General features: G+C 39.0%; 1 protein-coding gene across 6 annotated transcripts in view; it reads left to right on the top strand.

Annotated features, from left to right (window-relative positions):
- DGKA (diacylglycerol kinase alpha) overlaps nt 1-25,675 on the top strand; it is a 389,538-nt gene that overhangs the window by 207,354 nt on the left and 156,509 nt on the right. For all 6 annotated transcript variants that reach the window (XM_053708123.1, XM_053708124.1, XM_053708121.1 and 3 more), the window contains one exon: nt 2,224-2,304. In XM_053708123.1, coding sequence (XP_053564098.1) covers nt 2,224-2,304 — 81 coding nt within the window. The remainder of the gene's footprint in view (nt 1-2,223; nt 2,305-25,675) is intronic.

Genomic DNA, 25,675 nt, shown 5'->3' with positions numbered 1-25,675 from the left:
ATTAATTGTGCCTTGGAGGTTCAATCCAATTTATCCCTTCCGACCGTTACCACTACTTCCTAGTGTAGTGGCTCGAGTCAAGCAGGCGTCAGTGATGCTGACTGCTCCGTCTTGGCCGCGAAGGATATGGTTCGTGGATCTAGTGGGGATGTCATCATCTCCTCCGTGGAAGTTACTTTGTCGCAGGGATCTGCTGACCAATGTCTCTTTGTTCATCAATGTCTAGACTCTATGAGGCTGACTGTGTGGATATTGAACATTTAGTCCTAGCCAAGAGAGGGTTTTCTGAGAGAGTTATTTTTACTCTCATTCAAGCTCGTAAGCTGGTTGCTCGTCGCATCTATCATAAGGTGTGGAGGACCTACTTCTGTTCTCCAGGATGAACTGGAGAAGGGCTTTTCTGCAAGACCCCTGAAGGGACAGTTTTCGGCCCTGCCTGTGTCACTGCACAAGAGGTTTGCAGAGCTTCCAGATGTGCAGCCATTTGTTAAGGCTCTGCTGGGATCAGACCTGTGTTTAGATCTAAGGCTCCTCCTTGGAGTTTAAATCTTGTCCTTAAGGTTTTGCAACGGGCTCCCTTGGAGCCTATGCATGAAGTAGACATTAAATTTTTGTCTTAGAAGGTTCCTTTTCTACTGGCTATTGCTTCTGCGTGCAGAGTATCTGTGATTGCTGCCTTGCAATGCATCCCTCCTTATCTGGCTTTTCATGCCGATAAGGCTGTTCTACAACGTATTTCTGGATGTGGTTTGTGCCTTGAAGTTCTATCTTTGGGCCACGAAGAAATTTAGACAAACCTCTTTCTCTGTTTGTTCTCTTTCCCGGGAAGTGCAGGGGTCAGAGGGCCTCTTCGACTTCCTTATCTTTTTGTCTCAGGAGTGTCATCCGTTTAGCATAGAAATGGCAGGACATAAGCCTCCTCTGAAGATTATGGCTCATTCTACGAGAGCAGTGGTTTCCTCTTGGGTCTTCAAAAATGAGGCCTCTATGGATCAGATTTGTAAGGTGGCTACCTGGTTCTCCTTACACATTTTTACTAAATTTTACAAGTTTGATGTTTTTGCTTCTGCTGAAGCAGTCTTCGGGAGAAAGGTTTAGCAGGCTGTGGTGCCATCAGATTAGGGTCCACCTCTCTTTTTTCCCTCCCGTTAGCATTTCTTGTACTCTAGAGCTTGGGTATATGTTTCCCACAAGTAAGGAATGCAGCTGTGGACTCTTCCCATATTCAGATGGAAAACATAAATTATGCTTACCTGATGATTTCATTTCCATCTATATGGGAAGAGTCAACATCTCCCACCCGTGTTCTCAGATGGGCGGCCCTAAAATTGAATTTTTTTTTTCTGGCACATTTTTCACCCTGATATTTCTCCTACTGTTCCTTGTTCCCTCGGCAAAATGACTAATGTTATGAGGAAGTGGGGGAGGTATTTAAACCTTTGGCTGGGGTGTCTTTGCCTCCTCCTGGTGGCCAAGTTCAGTATTTCCCACAAGTAAGGAATGCAGCTATGGACTTTTCCCATACAGATGGAAATTAAATTATCAGGTAAGCATAATTTATGTTTTTACTTCTACAGGTTGAGAGATCTATGTTTTTATAAAAGCGATACTGCTTCATACTGAAGCTGGAATCAGACTCATGAGTAAACTCATTGAATGCCATATAGTTTAATAATCCTGTTTGTGTGTTTGTTTTTGCTTTGCAAGTTCACTTCCATTTTAATTGGATAGTTTAGGGAAGCAGAACGTGAAGCAATAAAGGTACTGGACTGTTAACATGACAAGAGACATTTTCTTGCAGCTTAATGAGAGATTTGACAAGGCATAACATTGAGATCTAGAATAAGAGGTCGTACTTAGAAGGTCTCTCAGCAGAAGTAGGTCAGCCAGAAACAATACATGAACTGAATTCACCTTGGCTTTGGCATGAGACTATACTGAGCATAAAAGGTCAAGAGGCAATCATGTTTATATTTTATGAGAGAAAAATCCCTTAAAATATACTAATGTGATTAGTACAATACCCTTAAAAATGTATTTTATCCTAAATAAAATCTAATAGTTTATAGTCATAGCAAAATGTTACAGTATTACTTAGCATGCATTAAAAACCCAACAACATTCTGGAATATACCTGTATTTTATTGTAAGGGTGGTCTGCCTGGCTCATTACCTATGTTTTTTTGCAATGTTTCTGCCCTAATTCTTCATCTTTCTTTGCAGTAAATGGCCGCGTGAGCTTGAATGATGTGTCGTGTTATTTTTCGTTGTTGGAGGGGGGGACAGCAGAAGATAAACTAGCATGTAAGTAACATTCCTTTTGCACCCACTTTATTATTTGAAGCGTATCTAGGAACTGATAGCCCCTGGGCAAATGTGGATTCATGTATTCTCCAGCATTCTTTCATCCCCCCAACTATTTTCATCCTGGTAGTGTACACACACCACTGAAATGCTAGCAGTTACACCCATGACTCTTAAAGGGACAGTAAACACCTTGAGATTTTTAAATAAAATGTTTAGGTTATAGGTAATGAAAAAACTTTGCAATATATTTTCATTATTTATTTTGCCCCCTTTTAATGTAATTTAGCTCTGAAAATTTTCTACTCAGAGCATGAATAACACCCTGCTGACTTCTAAAGGCTTATTGTACTACATATCTTTCACTAATTGGCTTTAACTGATAATTTTATGACAGTTGGTAGCTTTGTTTTCTGTGCACTAAAACCCAGATTGGCTCCTCCAAATAAGGCCAATGGTGGGTGGAGTTTGGCTATTGAAAAACAATTGAAGTCATTTTTGTATTATTATTGTCAGGCATTTGTAATGCAGGGATGTGTACATAATGATTTGGGTTTATAACACAATACAGTTAGATTTGGCAATATACATTGATACAGGAGGAAGAAGGCTGAGTTTACAATCTAGAGGTTATAGGTCATGAGACAAGAGGTGTTGAACTTGCATGTGTGAGTATGTAGAATGGTTTGTAGGTGCAGCAACAGTGTGTGTGTGTGTGTGGGGGGGGGGCAGTGGTGAAGTCCTATTCATCCCTGAACAGAGCAGTTTTTGAAGTTTTGAAAGCTGAGAGACCTGGTAGAGAGAAGTACACCGCACTATATATTACTGCAGCAGGAGAAAAGTCTTGGAGAGGAGAATAGACATAGGTGGATCAAGGACAGGTAGGGAAATATCTGGAGATGGGTGTAGAAATATAACTGGGTGCAAGGTGGGTTAGAGATTTGTAAGTTCGGCTTAGCATTGTATTCAGTAGATATATGCAGATAGTGTAAGGACTCCCACAGATGCCTGGCTGGTGCTGATTACCATCTTAGATGAATAAGGGCTAGATTTATCAAGCCCCTACGGCAGGAAGTTCTCACACCGAGGAGAATGACAGCTCCTGCCTGCGCGTGATTGGCTGTGCGCGGGCAGGGGGTGGGATTGCACGTGAGCGCAAAATTGCGCTCGTGTGTAATGCCAAATACCTGCGGGTAATTTCGCCTTGCGGGTAATTTCGCCCCTGTACGCTTCAGCTATAATAAATCAAGCCCTAAGTCTTACAGCATCAGTCATGATAGATTAGGAGAGGGGACAGGAAGGCCAAGTAGATTGTAGCAACTGATACTAGATAGGATAAGACAGTAAATTCATCAATTGGTAGTGTCTTGTATAAGGAAATTGTGATTTCTAGAACTATTACATCAGATGAGCCAAAGCTGCAGAAAACAAAGAAATAGGTTTGGTGCACTATCTTCTTAATTAGCATGTATCTATATGAGATTTAAAGAGATCTGGAGGTCAAAAGTAAAAGATTAATGATTCAGAAAGAGCGTATAGTTTTACTTCCATTATCAAACTGTGCATAGTCTTCTTATATGCACACTTTATGAGCTCATGCAAGTGTATACATATATGAGTCTCTGATTAGCTGATGGTTGTCACATGATGCAGGAGGCACATTGAATTCAATTTGGAATTTGTCTTTTAATTATGCACTTTATGATTATGCAATTCTACTGTATTTAATGGTTTTATTATGTTGTTACCACCAGTCTCCAAACGTTACCAACTCAATGGAAACAAGCCCTTTCTTTGTTTATTGTGATACTGAATGTTATTCTGAGAGGAGGTAGAAGTTAATATGTGGGTCAGATAAACTCTTAAATTAATCTGTAGTGAAATGTTACTGGTTTAGGACATGTTTGAAAAGTGTATTTTGGCTTTGGGAAATCACATACAGGTTTAATAAGACAGATCTATACAATCTTATATCTTAACGTGAAAAACAGGGGCATACTTAATAAAGGTGGGAACTTTACTTATGTGTTTAACAACTTTGCTGGTTAAACGTAAGCAGATAAGTTATAGATTTAACTTGATATGAATAAAATGATGTGTTCTTCTGTACCTTAAATAAGGTAAGATGATAACAATTTAGAACACCTACACAAAAAGATTGTGCAGCTGACATACTGACACATGTTTGGCATATTCACAAGATATGTGCACAGAATTGCTGTGGGTAGTTTAATTAAGTGAAGCTACTTCTTCTCTATATGAAATGTATATATTTTTATTTGTGTGCTTTTTTAGTTTGTTTTTTGGAAGCAACATCCACCTGTATCTGACACAAAAATGATTCTGTTTGTCAGGTTAGCAGCTAGTTAGATAACCTTATGCAAATGTACAAAACATTTTTTTCTGTTTTATTACTAAAATGTTTTTAACTCTGTATGATGCCCCATGGTTTGGGTAGATGCCAGCTGTAAAATGCTACCAGCTGAATCTGATTGCAGTGCAGGTGCATTTAATTCCCTCAGCTGATCTGCCTCCCAGTGTTCCTAATGATTAGAATCAATCTACGCTGTCACTAAGCAAACCAAAATGTTTGTCCTTATGCTGGCATCTGCATTGCTGCACCTAGTTTCAGTCCAAATCTGCCAGATGCAGGTTGGTATTGTCAGTATATGGCCGGGTTATAATACAATATATTTAATAATTATTCTTTAAAATAAACCCCCAATAAAAATGCATATACCAAACAATAAAATTAATGTAAATTCCTAAATTCTTTATATTAGTTTTTTATAGACACATTGAATTATATTTATAGAAAACCAGATATGAATCAACCTATACATGTTTAAATTGTTATAATATGCTATGTAAAGATCATAATAATTACCTTATTCACAATAGTCTCTCAAATCAGAGTTGCATTTAGGGTTCACTAACTTTAACAGTGCTTAGTTAAACAATAGAACAATATACTTTAACAGTCAATTTCTATGCCAAGTTATCTGAAATGAAATAAATTCTTTAGCAGCAATAAGGTAAATTCTAAAATATATTTATATGGTTACAGTTATAAATTACTTGGCAAACAAAAGATTTTATGCAGCTAAAATACAAAGTACCTTTTAAATCTGTTAACTGCAGTTTGATTGCAGCAGTAATGAATGTATTTGCTTTAAAATATCAAATTATAGAGTTCATACATTACCAACATGAGCCAATTTAATATTCCAATATTCCTTGTTTCATCTCATATGAAAATAAGGGTATTTGCAATGTGGATAAGAAAAAGTAGTCCAATTTCGAGGCATCACTGCAATAACATTTTTCCCCATCCGATGCAGAGAGAGCCGACGTGGGAGGCGGGTGGGCGGCCATCGATGGCTTGCTGAGTGCAGAGGTGGGCGGGATTTTGGGCGGGGTAGCTGGGGGGCGCGCACGGACGCGCGCGCGTGCACAGGGGAGGTGGGCGGATGGGTGCACGGGGAGGGAGCGGGTGGGAACCATTACACTATGGAACAGTTTAAATTTAGAGGGAGAGTACCCAAGATGGCTCCCAATAATGTAGAGGGGGAGGGTTAGAGAGCTGTTTGGGGGGGATCAGGGAGGTTTGGGGCTAAGGGGGATTCTACACAGCAGCATATGTAAATATGCTTAAAAAAATTAAAAAAAATAAAAGATACCTTTTATTTTAGTACTGGCAGACGTTCTGCCAGTACTTAAGATGGCGGGGACAATTGTGGGGTGGGGAGGGAAGAGAGCTGTTTGGGAGGGATCAGGGGGTCTGATGTGTCAGGTGGGAGGCTGATCTCTACACTAAAGCTAAAATTAACCCTGCAAGCTCCCTACAAGATCCCTAATTAACCCCTTCACTGCTAGACGCAACACGTGTGATGTGCAGCGGCATTTAGCAGCCTTCTAATTACCAAAAAGCATCGCCAAAGCCATATATGTTGTTTGTAAATAATTTCAGTGAGAAACCTAAAATTGCGAAAAATTTTGTAAAAAAGTGAACAATTTTTTTGTTTGATCGCATTTGGCGGTGAAATTGTGGCATTAAATATACCAAAATGGGCCTAGATCAATACTTTGGGTTGTCTACTACACAACACTAAAGCTAAAATTAACTCTACAAGCTCCCTACATGCTCCCTAATTAACCCCTTCACTGCTGGGCATAAAACACGTGTGGTGCGCAGTGGCATTTAGCAGCCTTCTAATTACCAAAAAGCAACGCCAAAGCCATATAAGTCTGCTATTTCTGAACAAAGGGGATCCCAGAGAAGCATTTACAACCATTTATGCCATAATTGCATAAGTTGTTTGTAAATAATTTCTGTGAGAAACCTAAAGTTTGTGAAAAAATTTTTGAAAAAGTGTACAATTTTTTTTTATTTGATCGTATTTGGCGGTGAAATGGTGGCATGAAGTATACCAAAATGGGCCTAGATCAATACTTTGGGATGTCTTCTAAAAAAAAAAAATATACATGTCAAGGGATATTCAGGTATTCCTGACAGATATCAGGGTTCCAATGTAACTAGCGCTCATTTTGAAAAAAAGTGGTTTTGAAAAAGCGAAGTGCTACTTGTATTTATTGCCCTATAACTTGCAAAAAAAGCAAAGAACATGTTAACATTGGGTATTTCTAAACTCAGGACAAAATTTAGAAACTATTTAGCATGGTTGTTTTTTGGTGGTTGTAGATGTGTAACAGATTTTGGGGGTCAAATTTAGAAAAAGTGTGTTTTTTCCATTTTTTCCTCATATTTTATAATATTTTTAATAGTAAATTATAAGATATGATGAAAATAATGGAATCTTTAGAAAGTCCATTTAGTGGCGAGAAAAACAGTATACTATGTGTGGGTACAGTAAATGAGTAAGAGGAAAATTACAGCTAAACACAAACACCGCAGAAATGTAAAAATAGCCCTGGTCCTTAAGGGAAAGAAATTGAAAAATGGCCTTGTCCTTAAGGGGTTAAAAGTGACTGTGTCCCAACATAACCAGTTATCAGTCCAGAGTTCAGCAAAGTCAGCCAGTCTCCTCCCTTTTTTCCTCTTGCATTCAGCCTATATATCTTAATCATTGGTGAAGCAAATTCGATTGGCCCTAATGGAGCTTGTCTTGGATTGGCTCTAATGAAGCTTGTCCCTGGTCCGCCCTTAGAGTTGAAACATTTAATTGGCTATTTGGTTCTGATAGATAATTCATTTGGTTGTCATACCAGTTTTAATCCCCTTGGGGGCAGCAGACAACCGCAAATATCCTCACCACCAATATTGCTAACAATTTAATACATCCTTATAAAGTGATTATTTAAAATATTTTACTTCCTTGTATTAATAAGTTACATGTTCAAATACACATGGATCACACAGTACCATTTTTTTCTGATCATTTTAAGACCAAACGTGAATATATTCCACTTATAATATATAAAATGCGTTTAAAATCATATTTTCTATGAAACGGTTTAAAAGGATTATAATATCTCGATCATGGACCCAACTACTTTCTCAGTTATCATCTTAATATGACATACATACCTTGAGATCAGTAAACATGTGTCATTATCTACATTGGATTACTATCCCATACAGATTCATAATTCATCTCTGTATATTTCTTTTTGAGGGTATAAAACATAGGATATTATTTAAAATACCAATTATATATGTACTTATTAGATGCCTGAAATGAAAGAAATAATATTGTCAAAAATGTTCATTTTAAATCCTTAAAACATTCTATGCTTCCAAAGATACATAGGTTAAGACATGCTGGAATCTTATCTTTCAGGTTTTCAACTTTCTAGGCCTAGATAATCGCCCAGATTTTTATATTCATATTTAATATGTTGTCTGAATATATATACATATATTCATTTGAGTATCTTTACTACATGAAGATTATATATATAATTTCTTTATCTGAGATTTAGTTTTCTCATGTCTGTAGGTTATTTGAATTCGGATGTCCTATGTGTATTTAGTTGGTTCAGTACATGTTTATCTGACACAGCAGGCACCAATTTGCATCGAAGTGTGAATGGTCCCTTTCCCACAAAACTTGTCCCTTGTCTCAGACTTTTAGACTTGTAAGAAGTAGGAAATCGTATTACACATTTCCAGGTAGTCACCATAAGGTCTTTTGAAGTGATCTTTGTAAGATAACTTGAAAACCATTCCTTTGATGAATGGGAGAGGGGGTTGATCTGTTACAGTGATGTCTGGAGTTTTGCAAATAAAATAAAATTATTTGGTGTACACAACCATATATATTTATTAAATAATATATATATATTATTTAATAACATTCACATATCTTCTGACATAATTCCCCCTTCCAATTTTAAATAGATGTAGGACACATGTTTTTGAATTGGCTTAAAGTCAGTGGTACTTGGTGAGTGTATTGACAGTATACATCATAGACAGTCTTCTATGAAGAGAGTCCGTTATTTTTGAGCCCTTTTGCTCATTTGCTAGGCATCTTTAAACTACAATATTTCTTTAGTGCATTTGGGGATATGACACTTCATTCTCCCTCTATGACTTGTAGTTGGGATGTAGGATGGCATACTTGCAACTGATTAATATGGACCCATTTATCCATAAAAGTATAATTTTTGGGGATCCTAATTTTATAGACGACTGGAGATATTTTGTCAGTAATGACAAATGGACCCTTCCACGATGGAAGAAATTTCTTCTTCTTAACCTGATCTCTTGTAAAGTTATAAAGATAAACTTTATCATGTATTTCATATTCCTTTTTGGACGTTTTGAGATCATAATAGGTCTTAGTGGCAGTTGCGGCCTTCTCTAAGTTCCTTTGAGCAAATGCAAAGGCATATTGCAGGTACTTTCTTAGGTTTTCCACATATTGATGCATATTGGCAGCGTTTATCAAGTTCTGGTCTTATGTACGGTACAGTAGATGCTGAGGTAGAACCATTCTTCTACCAGTCATCAACTCAAAGGGTGACATCTTAGTAGCACTAATTGGAGTTGCTCTTAATGCCATTAGGACTAGATAGGTAATTTTACATCCCAGTCTTTACCCGTTTCACCCACAAACGTTTTGAGAATTTTCACAATGAACTGGTTGTAACGATCTACACCACCATTTGAGGCAGCTCTATATGCAATATGAAGCTTTCTTTTAACCCCTAGTATTTTTCACATTTTGCTCATCACTTCACTAGTGAAGTGGGTTTTCCCGATCGGATTCGATTCTCTATGGTAAACCAAATCTGGAAAACATGTGGTAGATGAGCAATGCTGCGCATGTTTCAGCCCTATTGTTAGGTGCACTGATGCACTCTACCCATTTAGTGAACAGGCATGTTACTGTTAACATGTATTTGTTACCTCTTGATGACCGAGTTAGGACCAATAAAATCAATTTGTATATCTGACCATGGCATTACCATCCCCCTTTTCTGCTATGGCGCCCCATACATTGGTGCAGTGGGTTGGAACTGTGGACAGATTAAACAACCTTGACAGTAAGTTTGAACATCTTTAAACATGTGTGGCCAGAAGGCATAATCACGCAATATTTCATACGTGAGTTTGGCACCACGATGGCCAGATGTGGGAGCATCATGGGCATGTTGAAGCATGAGACCTCTGAACTTTGTAGGTACCACCCATTGCTGGATGCCAGTTTTGGAGGTTCTAATTAACAAACCATCCTGTAACTTGAATTGTGACCTGGATTTCATGAAGATTCTAAGATCTTCCTTGCAAATACAATCATCTTTTGAGATGGGGTTGCTTTCAGGATCTTCTATGTGTTTATAGAAGATGCCTACAATGGGGTCTTCTTTTTGACTAGTGATCAGGTCCTCACTAGGAGATTCCTGACTCCATTGTACCAGGTTACGCTCACTCTGTTGTTTAGCCTGGTTTCTGGTAATGACTTCTACCTGAATTGCACCCATTAAGTGGTCGATATTAAGGAGCTCTCCAGTTATGACTCCTTGTTTGGCTAATGAATTCGCAAGATCATTGCCTTCCTTATCAGGACCTAGAACCCTGGAATGACCCTTGTTTTTTTTCCCAGTGTATGGTTAAATCATTGGACACCACTAGATTATCAGTCTCGCAGAACAACTTGCCATGCTTGACTGGTTTGTTGTTACTTTTCTGCATGCCATTCCTTTTCTAAGTTGGCAGGTATTCAACAAAACTGTCACGCACGTAATTTGAGTCAGTAATGATCACAAATTCATGAATACCATGTTCAATAGCCATCTCAATGGTTTTTAGAACAGCAGTTAGTTCTGCAACTTGACTGGATCTTGGTCCAATGTTGAAACCTACAGAAATATTTGGGAATCCATTTGCCTAAGTTATACCAATGCCAGCGACTAGTCAGCGCTCATTATCAATAGTGGCATGGTAAGAACAACCATCAACATATACCCAAGGTAATGTTTGACAATGGTCCTCATTGTACATTTTATACGGGGAAAGCAATTGTTCCTCCAGGAAATCATCTTCTGATAACTCTTCCCCATGATCCTTAACAGTACAGTCGTGGAGCTCAGCAAGTCCCTGTGTGATTGAATTCTTTTTATTCTGCCTTGTAAGGAAAGAGTCCAAGCGGTTATGCGGCTGTTAGACAAATTTCCATCTCTTATTCTCTCACTTTGCAGATATAGCAAAGGCTGGTGGGCAGTTTCTACAATAATTTTCACGCCCTGTATATAGCTGCGGAAATTTTGTAGAGCCCATACGGTAGATAAGAGGGCTTTTTTGCAATCGCTACATTTTATTTCTACTTGGGATAGAGTTTTGCTCGCATAAGCAATTACTTTGCTTAAATTATTATGCTTTTGGTATAAAACAGTACTCATTCTTATATCTGTGTAACCTGTTTTTAAGAAGAAAGGTTTACCACCTTCAGGGTACGCTAAGCAAGGTGCTTGAGTGAGTTTCCTCTTCAGCTCTCTGATAGCTGTCTCTTGAGTCTCTCTTTCATGTCCTTCTTTAGAAGAAGTAGTAATGGTTTAGCTAATTCTGCACAATTATCAATACATTTACGAGAATAATTTGTCATACCCAGGAATGATCTAAATTCATTTAAGTTACTTGGGTTTTTAGAATTTACTATAGCTTCCACCTTTTTCTTCTGAGGATTTAACCCTTCTGAAGTAACTTCATGTCCCAAGAGGTTTACACGAGTGCGGCACCATTGAGCTTTTTGTAGGGATCTGTGGAATCTGTGCTTTTGATTAAAACATCATCAACATAAGATAAGGTCCCCCTTTCCAGTGCATCAGGCATAGCCTTATGCATGAATACAGCAAATTTATGTCCAGAATTTATGTATCCAAATGGAAGTCTCTGGAATGTATACTGGACCTTTTGGAACGAGAATGCCAGCTTATACTGGTCCTGCTCATGTACCTTTATGGTCCAATATCCCTGTGCACAATCAATGGCAGTAAATATTTTGGATCCCTGCATCTGCGCTAGGCACTGGTCAATATATGGCACAGGCCATCCAGACATGTACACTTGTTTGTTTAGATGTCTTAAGACAGCACACAAACACCATTGTCCATTGGGCTTAAGAACACATAGAATAGGATTGTTATAAGAGCTGTGCACCTGTCTGATAATACCTCTTTCTTCCAAGTTCCTTATGATTTCTGCAAGAGAATCATATGAGGCTAAAGGAAATCTGTATTTTTTAACAAAGATAGGCGGTGCATTGGGATCTGTTTGTATTCTTGCAATGTGCAAGTCTGTAGTCCCACAGTCATAAGAATCCCTAGCAAAAATATCCTTGTACTCCATCAGGAGTTCTCGCAGCTGTCGGTGTTCATCATCACTGGAACAGCCATTAGCTAAGGAAATTTGCTCTTCGACTATTTGCTGAAATCCTGGAAAGATTTCAGGCTGTCCTATTTCATAGGCTTCTTCCAACCTAGAAATGAGGTCCCCTTGATTATAATTTATATTGCCCCCATGACTCTGGGTTTTGGGGTATTCTTGCTGTTTAATCGGTTGATCAAACACCAGGGAGGTTTCTTCAATTTTACAGATGCCTTTGTCTGAGCTGAAGGGATAAATAGACTGAATTGTAAATAGTCCCTCTGGTATAGATGCAAAGGATTGTTCTATTAATTGTTCTTCAGTTAAGTATCCTTCAGGTATTAGCCCAATTATATTATTCTGGAATCTAAAAGTGTAATAACTTGATTCCAGCGCGTATCCTATGGTAGTTCCCTTGGATAAGGTTATATCCTGTGTGGTCATGTTATGCACAATAACATGTATTGGAATAGTTCCAATATTTACCATAGGACTATGGGTCATTGTTATACCCAGATTTTGCATTCTATGGGAGAGGCAATTTAGTGTTTCAGAAGTTTTTAATTTCAGACCTCTCTTTACCTGGTTTTGGGGTATTCTTGCTGTTTAATCGGTTGATCAAACACCAGGGAGGTTTCTTCAATTTTACAGATGCCTTCGTCTGAGCTGAAGGGATAAATAGACTGAATTGTAAATAGTCCCTCTGGTATAGATGCAAAGGATTGTTCTATTAATTGTTCTTCAGTTAAGTATCCTTCAGGTATTAGCCCAATTATATTATTCTGGAATCTAAAAGTGTAATAACTTGATTCCAGCGCGTATCCTATGGTAGTTCCCTTGGATAAGGTTATATCCTGTGTGGTCATGTTATGCACAATAACATGTATTGGAATAGTTCCAATATTTACCATGGGACTATGGGTCATTGTTATACCCAGATTTTGCATTCTATGGGAGAGGCAATTTAGTGTTTCAGAAGTTTTTAATTTCAGACCTCTCTTTACCTGTAAGGGTATAAGGAATTTATCATCCCCAGCAGAGATTATAACATCGTTAGACACCTGCATATTCACAGCATATGGCATTTGCTAGTTTGGTTTTAGGGCTGTATTTTCATCCTGAAATTCTTCAGGGTCCCCCTTTAATCTGCTCAAGAAGCAAGAGTTAATCAAATCTATTTGTATGGCATATCTATGTAAGAGATCATTGCCAATATATTTGATTATGGGGAGTATTTAAAACTAAAAACAGGTGCTTCGCTGATTTATTACCTATAGAGATAGATAATAAACATTTAAAGGATTACTTTCTGTTATAATTTTTAAGCTAAACAACTAACATATTAAAGTTAATAAACATTAATTAAAACCTACTGACCTATATTTTCTCCAAAACGAAGTTTCATAACGTTCTAAAAGTTATATCTTTTATTCGCCGATGATGTCACGTTATCCTGCCCACTATTTTCAGCACTGCGTGTTCAAAATACTTTGTGTTTAAAGCGCCATTTTGAAACCTAGGTATTGTAATCGGATTGGTACAGAGCAAAGGATACCCACGGAGTGGGTTTCGAAAACAATTAAATTTGCAGACAAGATTTCTGATATACGGTAGAGATATGTTAATGAAATGCTATTGATAAAAAGCGTATTTGGGGTAGTTAGTTAGTAACAGGCATAGAAAATATTTACTTACGCGATAAAAGTATTTCCATCAGAGCCACTTAAAGGAGTCTGATCATCTATTTGTAAGATAGTGATTTCAGGTACAGAGTTATTCCTGAAATTAATCTCCACAGCATCTGGCTTCTCTTCCACCACGTGACAGTTATGTCGGGTGCTTGATATACCGGATTGCTCATAATTAATTGGCCTTTTTACTTGTGACCAAATTACATTATTTATGCAATAAATTATGGTGCTTAATTGCTTCAGGAGTTCACTACCAATAATTAAACGATCAGTTGGCAGATCCACTATAATGACGGGTGTCTTATGACCCTGTTCCCTAGCCTCAATTTTAACCACGCAGTACCGTAGACTTTTAGATAGTCAGCCCCAACACCTATTAGTGAACCATCAAATTCTTTTATTTTAGGTTTGTGGGGTGTTAGCTCATTTAGCTGTGTGTAGTACCTGTGGGATAAAATAGTTGCCTGAGACCCAGTATCAATTAATCCCATGATAGGGTTGGAGACTGAATCCTGGAGCTCAGCTAATACATAATATCTCCCTGCGGTTTCTACCATTTCACACATAAAATTGGCATGATTACACAATTGTGGGCTTCGCCATGTGTTACCTGAATCCGCCGTGTTACCTGATGCAGAAGAAACATCATTCTTACCGGTCCCCTCTATAATAGGGTCGACTGGATTCTTGTGTACTGCAGCTGTGGAAATAAGGTTAAGAGAATCTGCAAAGGAAGAGATTTGTTAAAGTTTCCCGGTTGACGTTGCCCGTCATCACAGCTAAATCGTCCGTTTCCGGTCTATAGGGAGAGAATATGATTAGTACCATTATTGACATTTATCATTTAATTTGGTATATCTCTCCCCTCTCTCTCAGGTAATACTGCAGTATTTATGACTGTGTCTGTGGTCCACTGCTGGTCACTGGCTGTACCCCTAAAAAAGGATTGTTAGGTTGCTGAGCCATAAAAGCTTGACTCATATTAGTAAATAGTGTACATAATTGACAAACTTGTGTGCTTAGTTGGCCCACTTGAATGGACAAGCTATCTTTACCCATGGACCGATTTTTTGATGTCCCAGGGTAGTGATTCCTGGATCCTTGGGATCCCTCAGAATCATAGCTATTTCTCCTACTTTGACATGGTTGTCTTTGGGGTTCAACCTGTTCAGCATTAATATTTTTGGGAGCACTATTTACTTGGGGTGTCTGGTTACCCTGAGAGTATTTTCACCACTTTTGGTGTTTATTTTTACGGGGATACCAATTATTTTGTGGATGTTCTTCTCTTTGGGAATAATTATTTACCTGGGTATGCCCCCCATCTTGAGCATTAGCTCTCTGCACCTCAGCCCGTGTTGGGGGAGAGGCAGAGTTAAAACTTTGTGGGGATGGCCTGTTTTCTCGGGCCACCTCCGCATAGGTTTTCTTTTTAGACTCCAAATTGAGGGGGCTAGGTGACAGCCTAGTTTCTGCCACAATTTTGGGACTGGGTTTTGGTTCCCTTTTAACCCCCTGTTCACTGGACTGCTTAATAAGTGTAAGATTAGGTGTTTAGACTCTGGGTTCATGTTAGGATGCTAGGTGTAGACTTAGAAAGTGTTTCCCCATAGGAAACAATGGGGCTGCGTTAGGAGCTGAACGCTGCTTTTTTGCAGGTGTTAGGTTTTTTTCAGCCAGCTCGGCCCCATTGTATCCTAAGGGGAAATCGTGCACAAGCACGTTTTTCCAGCTTACCGCTACCGTAAGCAACGCTGGTATTACAGGTAGAAGTGGAGCTAAATTTTGCTCAACGCTCACTTTTCTGAGGCTAACGCAACCATTCAGAAAACTTGTAATACCAGCGTTGTTTAAAGTGTGCACTGGAAAAAAAAGGCTTGTTAGCACCGCAAGTTTTTACCGACAAAACTTGTAATCTAGGTGATATTTTCTCTGAAACTATTTAAAAGGATTATAATATCTCAATCATGGACCCAACTACTTTCTCAGTTATCATCTTAATATGACATACATACCTTGAGATCAGCAAACATGTGTCATTTTCATATAATTATATCTACATTGGATTACTTTCCCATACAGATTAATATTTCATCTCTGTATATTTCTTTTTGAGGGTATAAAACAGGATATTATTTAAAATACCAATTATATATGTACTTATTAGATGCCTGAAATGAAAGAAATAATATTGTTAAAAATGTTCATTTTAGATCCTTAAAACATTCTATGCTTCCAAAAATACATAGACATGCTGGAAGACATGCTGGAATCTTAAAGGGACATTAAACCCCAAAAAATTATTTCATCATTCAGATAGAAAATACAATTTTAAACAGCATTCCAATTTACTTCTATTATCTAATTTGCTTTATTCTTTAGATATCTTTTGTTAAAGAAATAACAGTGCACATGGGTAAACCAATCACATGAGGCATCTATGTGCAGCCACCAATCAGAAGCTACTGAGCCTATCTAGATATGCTTTTCAGGAAAGAATATCAAGATAATGAAGCAAATTAGATAATAGAAGTAAATTAGAAAGTTGTTTAAAATGGTATTCTCCGTCTGAATCATGAAAGAAAAAATGTGGGTTTAATGTCCCTTTAACTTTCAGGTTTCAACTTTCTAGGCCTAGATAATCTCCCAGATTTTTATATTCATATTTAATATATTGTCTGAATATATATACATATATTCATTTGAGTATCTTTACTACATGAAGATTATATATATATATAAAATTTCTTTATCTGAGATTTAGTTTTCTCATGTCTGTAGGTAATTTGAATTCGGATGTCCCATGTGTATTTAGTTGGTTCAGTACATGTTTATCTGACACAGCAGGCACCAATTTGCATCGAAGGGTGAATGGTCACTGTCCCACAAAACCTGTCACTTGTCTCAGACTTTTAGACTCTCTTGTAAGAAGTAGGAAATCTTATTACACATTTCCAGGTAGTGACCATAAGGTCTTTTGAAGTGATCTTTCTAAGATAACTTGGAAACCTTTCCTTTGATGAATGGGAGAGGGGGTTGATCTGTTACAGTGACGTCTGGAGTTTTGCAAATAAAATAAAATTATTTGGTGTACACAACCATATATATTTATTAAATTATATATATATATATATATATATATATATATATATATATATATATATATATATATATATATATAATTTAATAACATTCACAGATCTTCTGACAGTATCCTACTCAATCCAACACCCTTTGGTATCACAGTGAAGTGTCATTTTTGGATCAGTTCAATTCTTCACATAAAAATTTGGAATTCTGTATAACTAATACTGTGTTTGTTTAAATTTCTTTTTTGTGTGTCATTTTGTAAGAAAAATATGCATTGTTATGCAGTCCTGTGACACTCCCCTTAAATGTTATTTATCTTTACTGTGGCCAATTAGGGACAAGCTCCTGCACATATCAACCAATTACTGCGCAGCACGTAGGAGTGTCAGGTTTTGGCTTTCCACGGAATGCACTCAAGCCCATGATCTCAGGAGTAGAAGACTAAAATTTTGAGAGTTTACATTATAGGTATAGCAGGATACATAAACAATACAAATGCAAATCTCTCGCTAACTTTTGCGTGTGAGCGATATCGTCTTTTTACGGCTTTTTGCACATGACGGAAATACCATGCATTTTACAAGTTAAAAGTAAACGTGTTTGCTCGAGTGCAAAAGCGATTTACACTTGTCATGTTAGCACGACTTGAAAACTCGCATAACGGGTAACAGAAGGAAAAAAAAGTTGCACTAAACACAACATAAAAACAATTAAATGATAAAAAAAAAAAAAAACAAAAAAAAAAAACAATTAAAAGTACAATTAAACACTACCTGATATTTTTTTTTTATTTTTGTTTAAATATTAAAAAAGTTTTAAGAAATCAGATATATGGTATAAGGTAATAAGGCTGCAGAGGGCTTTAACATATAAACATGTCTAAATATTTGTATAGATATATGTGTGTACAGATGCGTTTATTAATTTATGCACTAATATATATATATATATATATATATATATATATATACATATATGCACATATGTGCACATGTATAAATATATCGATACACATTGGAGCCTTTTCCAGTCAAATACATAAAAACATGAGAAATCATATTTATTAATTTTTAATATTTAATAATGTGTTATCTGCATATACTGTAAATATTTTATATTCCAATGTTATGTTCTTCACATAGGGAAATATGTTCTTTATATTTTTAAATATATATATATATATATATATTATTTTATTTTTTTACCTGTATAAATATATATATTCTGTGATGTTTTGGACATTCACCCCTGAATGCCCTAAAACATCACAGAATAAAGGTTGCTGTGTTTAAAATCCAGAGAGTGCGACAATTGGATTTCTGCACGGAAGAGGACTGCACTCTCATACCGGACTGGGTACACATCCCATGACCCTGTAAAATGCTCAGCCCTGGGTGCTCACGGGCACTCACAGGAAGCTGTGCTGTCCCCAGAGTCACAGGCAGTTAACCCCAGACAGGTCTGGGTGCAAGAATCATAGGGAAATTACAAAACAAATTAATACAACACACATAGAAAGTCCAGCACTCACTTACAAGCTCTCAGCTAAGATTTAAAAGCAAAAATGGAAAGGTTAGTTACCGTATTTGGCCAAATGGGACAAGCCCAGGTACCACATAAAGGTCCTTTCCAATACCTGGGACCCTAAAACAGCCACACAATGCAAGCTCGCAGATCCAAACAAACTGGGAACAAGCCTGTGCACCCTTCCCTTGTTCCCAGATTGTTTGGATTTGAGAGCTTGCATTGCGTGGCTGTTTTAGGGTCCCAGGTATTGGAAAGGACCTTGATGTGGTACCTGGGCTTGTCCCATTTGGCCAAATGCGGTAACTAACCTTTCCATTTTTGCTTTTAAATCTTAGCTGAGAGCTTGTAAGTGAGTGCTGGACTTTCTCTGTGTGTTATATATAACAGACCTAACAGGAACCTTCCCGGTTCCTGTTAAGTTGGCTAATATTATTAAGAATGAATGGGAGCGATCAGGTTCTTTCTTTTCCCCTTCTTCCTTTAAGAAACTGTTAACCGTTCCGGACTCTCAGCTTGAGCTGTGGGGTACTGTCCCTAAGGTGGATGGTGCTATCTCCACGCTCACAAAGTGGAAAACTATTCCCCTCGAGGATAGTGCGTTGTTTAAAGAGCCCATGGATAAAAAGTTAAAAAACATGTTAAGGAAGATGTTTCAAAACACAGGGTTTGTTTTTCAGCCGGCAGCGGCTGTAGCCGCGGTTTCCGGAGCTGCAACATATTTGTGTGAATCCCTGTGTGAAATGGTCGAGGGGGAGACTTCCATCGACGAGATACAGGAGAAGATTAAGGCGCTGAAGGTCGCTAATTCTTTCATTTGTGATGCCAATATGCAAATAATTTAAAGGGACACTGTACTCAAATATTTTCTTTTGTGCTTCAGATAGAGCATGCAATTTTAAGCAACTTTCTAATTTACTCCTATTTTCAAATGTTCTTTATTCTCTTGGTATCTTTATTTGAAATGCAAGAATGTAAGTTTAGATGGCGGCCCATTTTTGGTGAACAACCTAGGTTGTCCTTGATGATTGGTGGATAAATGCATCCACCAATCAAAAACTGCTGTCCAGAGTTCTGAACCTAGAAAAAAGCTTACATGCCTTATTTTTCATATAAAAATAGCAAGAGAATGAAGAGAAATTGATAATAGGAGTAAATTTAGAAAGTTGCTTAAAATTGCACGCTGTATCTGAATCACAAAAGAAAAATTTTGGGTACAGTGTCCCTTTAACGCTAAGGTGTCAGGTTTTTCCGTTTTAGCGGGCAGGGCTCTGTGGCTAAAGTCTTGGTCTGCGGACATGACCACTAAGTCGAGGCTGTTGTCCCTGCCTTTTCAAGGAAAGATTCTGTTCGGTCCAGGATTGGTTTCGATCATATCCACGGTAACGGGAGGCAAGAAAGCTTTCCTACCACAGGATAAGAAGGCTAAGCCTAAAGGATCTACTTTTCGTCAATTTCGTGTGGACAAAGCCCAGCGCTAGCAGCCCGCCGCAAAAGCGGACCAGTCCAAGGGAACTTGGAAGTCGGCTCAAGCAGAAAGGGGTCTAGGGTACTATTCAAATCTTTTTGTGGTTCCACAGAAGGAGGGCACCTTCCGCCTGATTCTGGACCTAAAGTTTCTGAGTGTTCCGTCGTTCAAAATGGAAACAATCAGATCTATTCTGCCCCTAGTTCAAGAGGGACAGTTCATGACAACTATAGACTTGAAGGACGCTTACCTTCATGTGCCAATTCACAGGGACCACTTCAAGTTCCTAAGATTTGCGTTTCTGGACCAACACAGTTTGTGGCCCTTCCCTTTGGTCTAGCGACAGCCCCGAGAGTCTTCACAAAGGTTCTGGGGGTCGCTACTTGCTGTGGCCAGATCCAGAGGCATTGCTTTGGTGCCCTATCTGGATGACATCCTAGTCCAGGCGCCATCGTTCAGCCTCGCAGAGAATCATTCAAGGGCTCTTCTTCTTTTGCTCCAATCTCACGGTTGGAAGATAAATCCAGCAAAGAGTTCCCTGGTTTCCAGCAACATGGTGGAGTTCCTAGGCACTATAATAGACTCTATGTCCATGAAAATATTTCTCACAGACCATCGATGCAGGAAGATTGCATCCTCTTGTCTTGCCCTTCAGTCCTCCTCAAGCCCCTCGGTGGCTCAGTATATGGAGGTGATCGGATGGTTTCCAGCATAGACGTCATTCCATTCACCAGGTTCCATCTCAGACCTCTTCAATTGGGCATGTTGAGGCAGTGGAATGGCGATCATTCAGATCTATCACAGCAGATATCCATGGATGCTCAGACTCGGATCTCCCTCTCTTGGTGGATCCGTCCGGAGCAACTGTCCATGGGGACATCCTTTTTGAGACCGTCCTGGGATATTGTGACCACGGACGCGAGTCTGGCAGGATGGGGAGCTGTTTAAGGTGCCAGGATAGCACAAGGAAAATGGTCCCAGGAGGAGTCTCTCCTTCCAATAAATATTCTGGAGCCTTGAGCAATCTACAATGCTCTGAAGGCATGGCCTCCTGAGGTCATTCAGCTTCATCAGATTCCAGACGACAACATTACCTTGTAGCTTACATCAACCATCAGGGGGGTACAAGGAGCTCCCTAGCCATGTGGGAGGTGTCTCAGATTTTGGAGTGGGCGGAGTCACACAGCTGCTCACTCTCAGCGATTCACATTCCAGGTGTGGACAACTGGTAAGCAGACTTTCTCAGCAGGCAATCCTTCCATCCGGGGGAATGGTCTGTTCACCGCGAAGTGTTTGAGGAGATTTGTCACAGGTTGGGTTCGCCGGAGATAGATCTCATGGCATCCAGACTTAATTGCAAGCTACCCTGATACGGGTCGAGGTCCAGGGATCCCCAGGCAGAGCTGATAGATGCCTTAGCGGTGCATTGGGGGTTCAGCTTAGCTTACATTTTTCCACCGTTACCACTTCTACCTTGTGTAGTGGCACGCATCAAACAGGAGCGAGCTTCGGACATTCTGATTGCTCCATTGTGGTCGGGGAGGACGTGGTTTGCAGATCTGGTGGGGATGTCATCCTCTCCGCCATGGAGGTTACCCTGTTGCAGGGATCTGCTGGAACAGGGTCCCTTTCAACATCAAAATCTCGATTCTCTGAGGCTGACTGCGTGGAGATTGAACGCCTAGTCTTGGCCAAAAGAGGTGATTGATATTCTAATTCAGGCAAGGAAGCCAGTTACTCTTCGCATCTACCATAAGGTGTGGAGGACTTACTTGTCCTGGTGTGAGAAGCATGGATATCCTTGGCATAAGGTGAAGGTATCCAGGATTCTGTCCTTTCTCCAAGAAGGTTTGGAGAAGGGTCTTGCCGCCAGTTCCTTAAAAGGACAGATTTCGGCATTATCAGTCTTGTTGCATAGGAGACTCGCTAAGCTCCCTGACATCCAATCTTTTGTTCGGGCTCTGTCTAGAATCAGGCCTGTCTTTAGACAGTCTGCTTCCCATGGAGCTTAAACTTGGTCCTTAAGGTATTGCAGAAGGTTCCGTTTGAGCCTATGAATTCCATTGACACTAAGATTCTGTCCTGGAAGGTTCTCTTCCTGTTGGCCATTGCATCGGCACGCAGAGTATCTGAACTGGCTGCCTTGCAATGTGAGCATCCTTATCTGGTTTTTAACCCCTTAAGGACCAGCGACGTACCCTGTATGTCACTGGCCTTTTTTTGGGACTTGATTGTTTTATAGCGTGGTCTTGCCACCAGCGTTGAGACTGCTCTGTTCAACAAAGCCTGCTGGAGGGAGTGCATTAATAGCGTGTTTTTGCTAGACTTGTGCTATTATGTCCTGAAAAAACCCTTAACGACCAGTGACATACAGGGTACATTGTGGTCATTAAGGGGTTAATGCGGATAAGGCTGTGCTTTGCACTGGTTTGGGATTTCTTCCCAAGGTAGCGTCTAACCGTAACATCAATCAGGAAATAGTTGTTCCTCCTTTGTGTCCTAACCCTTCTTCTTCTAAGGAGAGGTTACTTCATAACCTGGATGTGGTTCGTGCCTTAAAGTTCTATCTTCAGGCTACAAAGGATTTCAGGAAGTCTACATCTCTTTTTGTGGTGTATTCAGGGAAGCGCAAGGGGCAGAAAGCCTCTTCTACTTCTTTGTCCCTTTGGTTGAGGAGTTTGATTTGCTTGGCCTATGAGACAGCGGGACATAAGCCTCCTCAGAGGATCATGGCTCATTCAACTAGCGCTGTGGCTTCGTCTTGGGCCTTCAACAAATACGCCTCTATGGAGCAAATTTGTAAGGCGGCTGGCTACCTGGTCCTCCTTACACACTTTTACAAAGTTTTACAAATTTTACGTTTTTGCTTCTGCGGAAGCTGTTTTTGGGAGAAAGGTTTTGCAGGCTGTGGAGCCCTCAGATTAGGGTCCACCTTTTACCCTCCCGGTTTCATTCAGTGTCCTCTAAAGCTTGGGTATATGTTTCCCAACAGTAATGAATGAAGCCATGGACTCTTCTTCCCTTTAGATGGAAAACATAAATTATGCTTACCTGATAATTTCATTTCCATTATGGGGAGGAGAGTACACGGCTCCCGCCCGTATCTCCGATGGTCGGACCTAAATTTAATTCATCTTCTGGCACCATTTATACCCTGATATTTCTCCTACTTTTCTTTGTTTCCTCGGCAGAATGACTGGGGGATGAGGGAAGTGGGGGAGCTATTTAAGCCTTTGGCTGGGGTGTCTTTGCCTCCTCCTGTTGGCCAGGTTCTTAATTCCCAACAGTAATGAATGAAGCCGTGAACTCTCCTCCACACAATGGAAATTAAATTATCAGGTAAGCCTAATTTATGTTATCTCCCTTCTTGCTCTTAACTAGCTTTATAGACTCCTTCTCTTCAATCTCTCTTTTTACCCTCTCCCTTCTTTCTCATGCCATATCTTCTCTTTACACTCTTTCTTTTCCCTCTGTCATATCTCTTCACTCTTGTTTTCTCCATTCTCTCTTAAAGTGATACTAAACCCAAATAGTTTTTTTCATGATTCAGATAGAGCATGCAATTTTAAGCAACTTTCGGCTAGATTACGAGTTTTGCAGTAAGAGGGGTTCGGTGCTAATTGCACGTTATTATCACCGCTCACTTCCCTACAGCGCTAGTATAACAGGTTTTCATAAACCCGGCGTTATTAGGCAAGAAGTGAGCGTAGAGCAAAATTGTGCTCCATACCGCACTCCAATACCAGCGCTGCTGAAAGCCGCGGTGAGCTGGTTTTACGTTCTCATGCACGATTTCCCCATAGACATCAATGGGGAGAGCCGGCTGAAAAAAAAAGCCTAACACCTGCAAAAAAGCAGCGTAAAGCTCTGTAACACAGCCCCATTGATTCCTATGGGGAAGCTAAATTTATGTTTACACCTAACACTCTAACATAAACACGAGTCTAAACACCCCTAATCTTACACTTATTAACCCCTAATATGCCACCCCCGACATCGCGAAACCTACATTTTATTTATTAGCCCCTAATCTGCCGCTCCCGACATCGCCGCCGCCTACATTATATTTATTAACCCCTAATCTGAACATTGCCGACACCTACATAATGTTATTAACCCCTAATCTACCGCCCCCAACGTCGCCACCACTATAATAAACATATTAACCCCTAAACCGCCGTACTCCCGCATCGCAAACACTAGTTAAATATTATTAACCCCTAATCTGCTGCCCCTAACATCGCCGCCACCTACCTACATTTCTTAACCCCTAATCTGCCGCCCCCAACGTCGCCGCCACTATACTAAATTTATTAACCCCTTAATTTAAGTCTAACCCTAACACCCCCTAACTTAAATATAATTAAAATAAATCTAAATAAAAATTCATATTATTAACTAAATAATTCCTCTTTAAAACTAAATACTTACCTATAAAATAAAACCTAAGATAGCTACAATATAACTAATAGTTACATTGTATCTATCTTAGGGTTTATTTTTATTTTAAAGGCAAGTTTGTATTTATTTTAAGGATGTTGAGGATGGATGGATGTCCGGTCTTCAAAACTGTAAGTGGATCTTCGGGGGTTAGTGTTAGTTTTTTTTTGTTTTTTTTTGTAATTTAGGTAATTGTATTTAATTTAGGTAATTGATTTAATTGTAGTGTAAGGTTAGGTGTTAGTGTAAGACAGTTTAGGTTTTATTTTACAGGTAAATTTGTATTTATTTTAGCTAGGTAGTTAGTAAATAGTTAATAACTATTTAGTAACTATTCTACCTAGTTAAAATAAATACAAACTGCCTGTAAAATAAAAATAAACCCTAAGCTAGCTACAATGTAACTATTAGTTATATTGTAGCTAGCTTAGGGTTTATTTTATAGGTAAGTATTTAGTTTTAAATAGGGTGTTAGGGTTAGACTTAGGTTTAGGTGTTAATAAATTTAGTATATTGGTGGCGACGTTGGGGGCGGCAGATTAGGGGTTAATAAATGTAGGTAGGTGGCGGCGATGTCGGGGGCGGCAGATTAGGGGTTCATAATATTTAACTAGTGTTTGTGAGGCGGGACTCAAAAACAAGAATTGTTTGGAGCACCAAAAACCGTGTGAAAAAACAAAATTTTATTATTTGTCAAAAAGGGTTAATTAACCCCAGGGTAAGAGTGTATAAGTAATAAAATTGAAAAACAGAGAGCAAAAAAAGGCTGACCGGTTTCGGCATGTGCCTTAATCCTAGTCTTCTTAAAAAATGTGTGTGAGTTCACAGCTTAAAAACCCACCTATGAGTTACAATTGGATGTGAAGTTCACACCTTTCAATTCATTAACCAATGCAAACATTCGTTTTGACAGGACACCTGAAATCCCACACACAGCGGCAGATTAGGGGTTAATAATTTTATTTTAGTGTTTGCGATGCGGGAGGGCCTCGGTTTAGGGGTTAATAGGTAGTTTATGAGTGTTAGTGTACTTTTTAGCACTTTAGTTATGAGTTTTATGCTACAGCTTTGTAGTGTAAAACTCATAACTACTGACTTTAGATTGCGTTACGAATCTTGCGGGATAGGCTGTACCTCTCACTTTTTGGCCTCCCTTAAAAAGCTTGTAATACCGGTGCTATGGAAGTCCCATTGAAAAAAGACTTTACGCAAATTGCGTAAGTTAATTTGCGGTACGGCCAAAAAAGTGTGCGGTGCCCCTAAATCTGCAAGACTTGTAATACCAGCGGTAGTGAAAAAGCAGCATTATGAGCCTTATAGCTGCTT

This window comes from Bombina bombina, chromosome 3 (genome assembly GCF_027579735.1).
Source record: "Bombina bombina isolate aBomBom1 chromosome 3, aBomBom1.pri, whole genome shotgun sequence".
In the NCBI taxonomy this organism is placed as follows: domain Eukaryota; kingdom Metazoa; phylum Chordata; class Amphibia; order Anura; family Bombinatoridae; genus Bombina; species Bombina bombina.
This window is presented reverse-complemented; position numbering and strand designations above follow the sequence as displayed.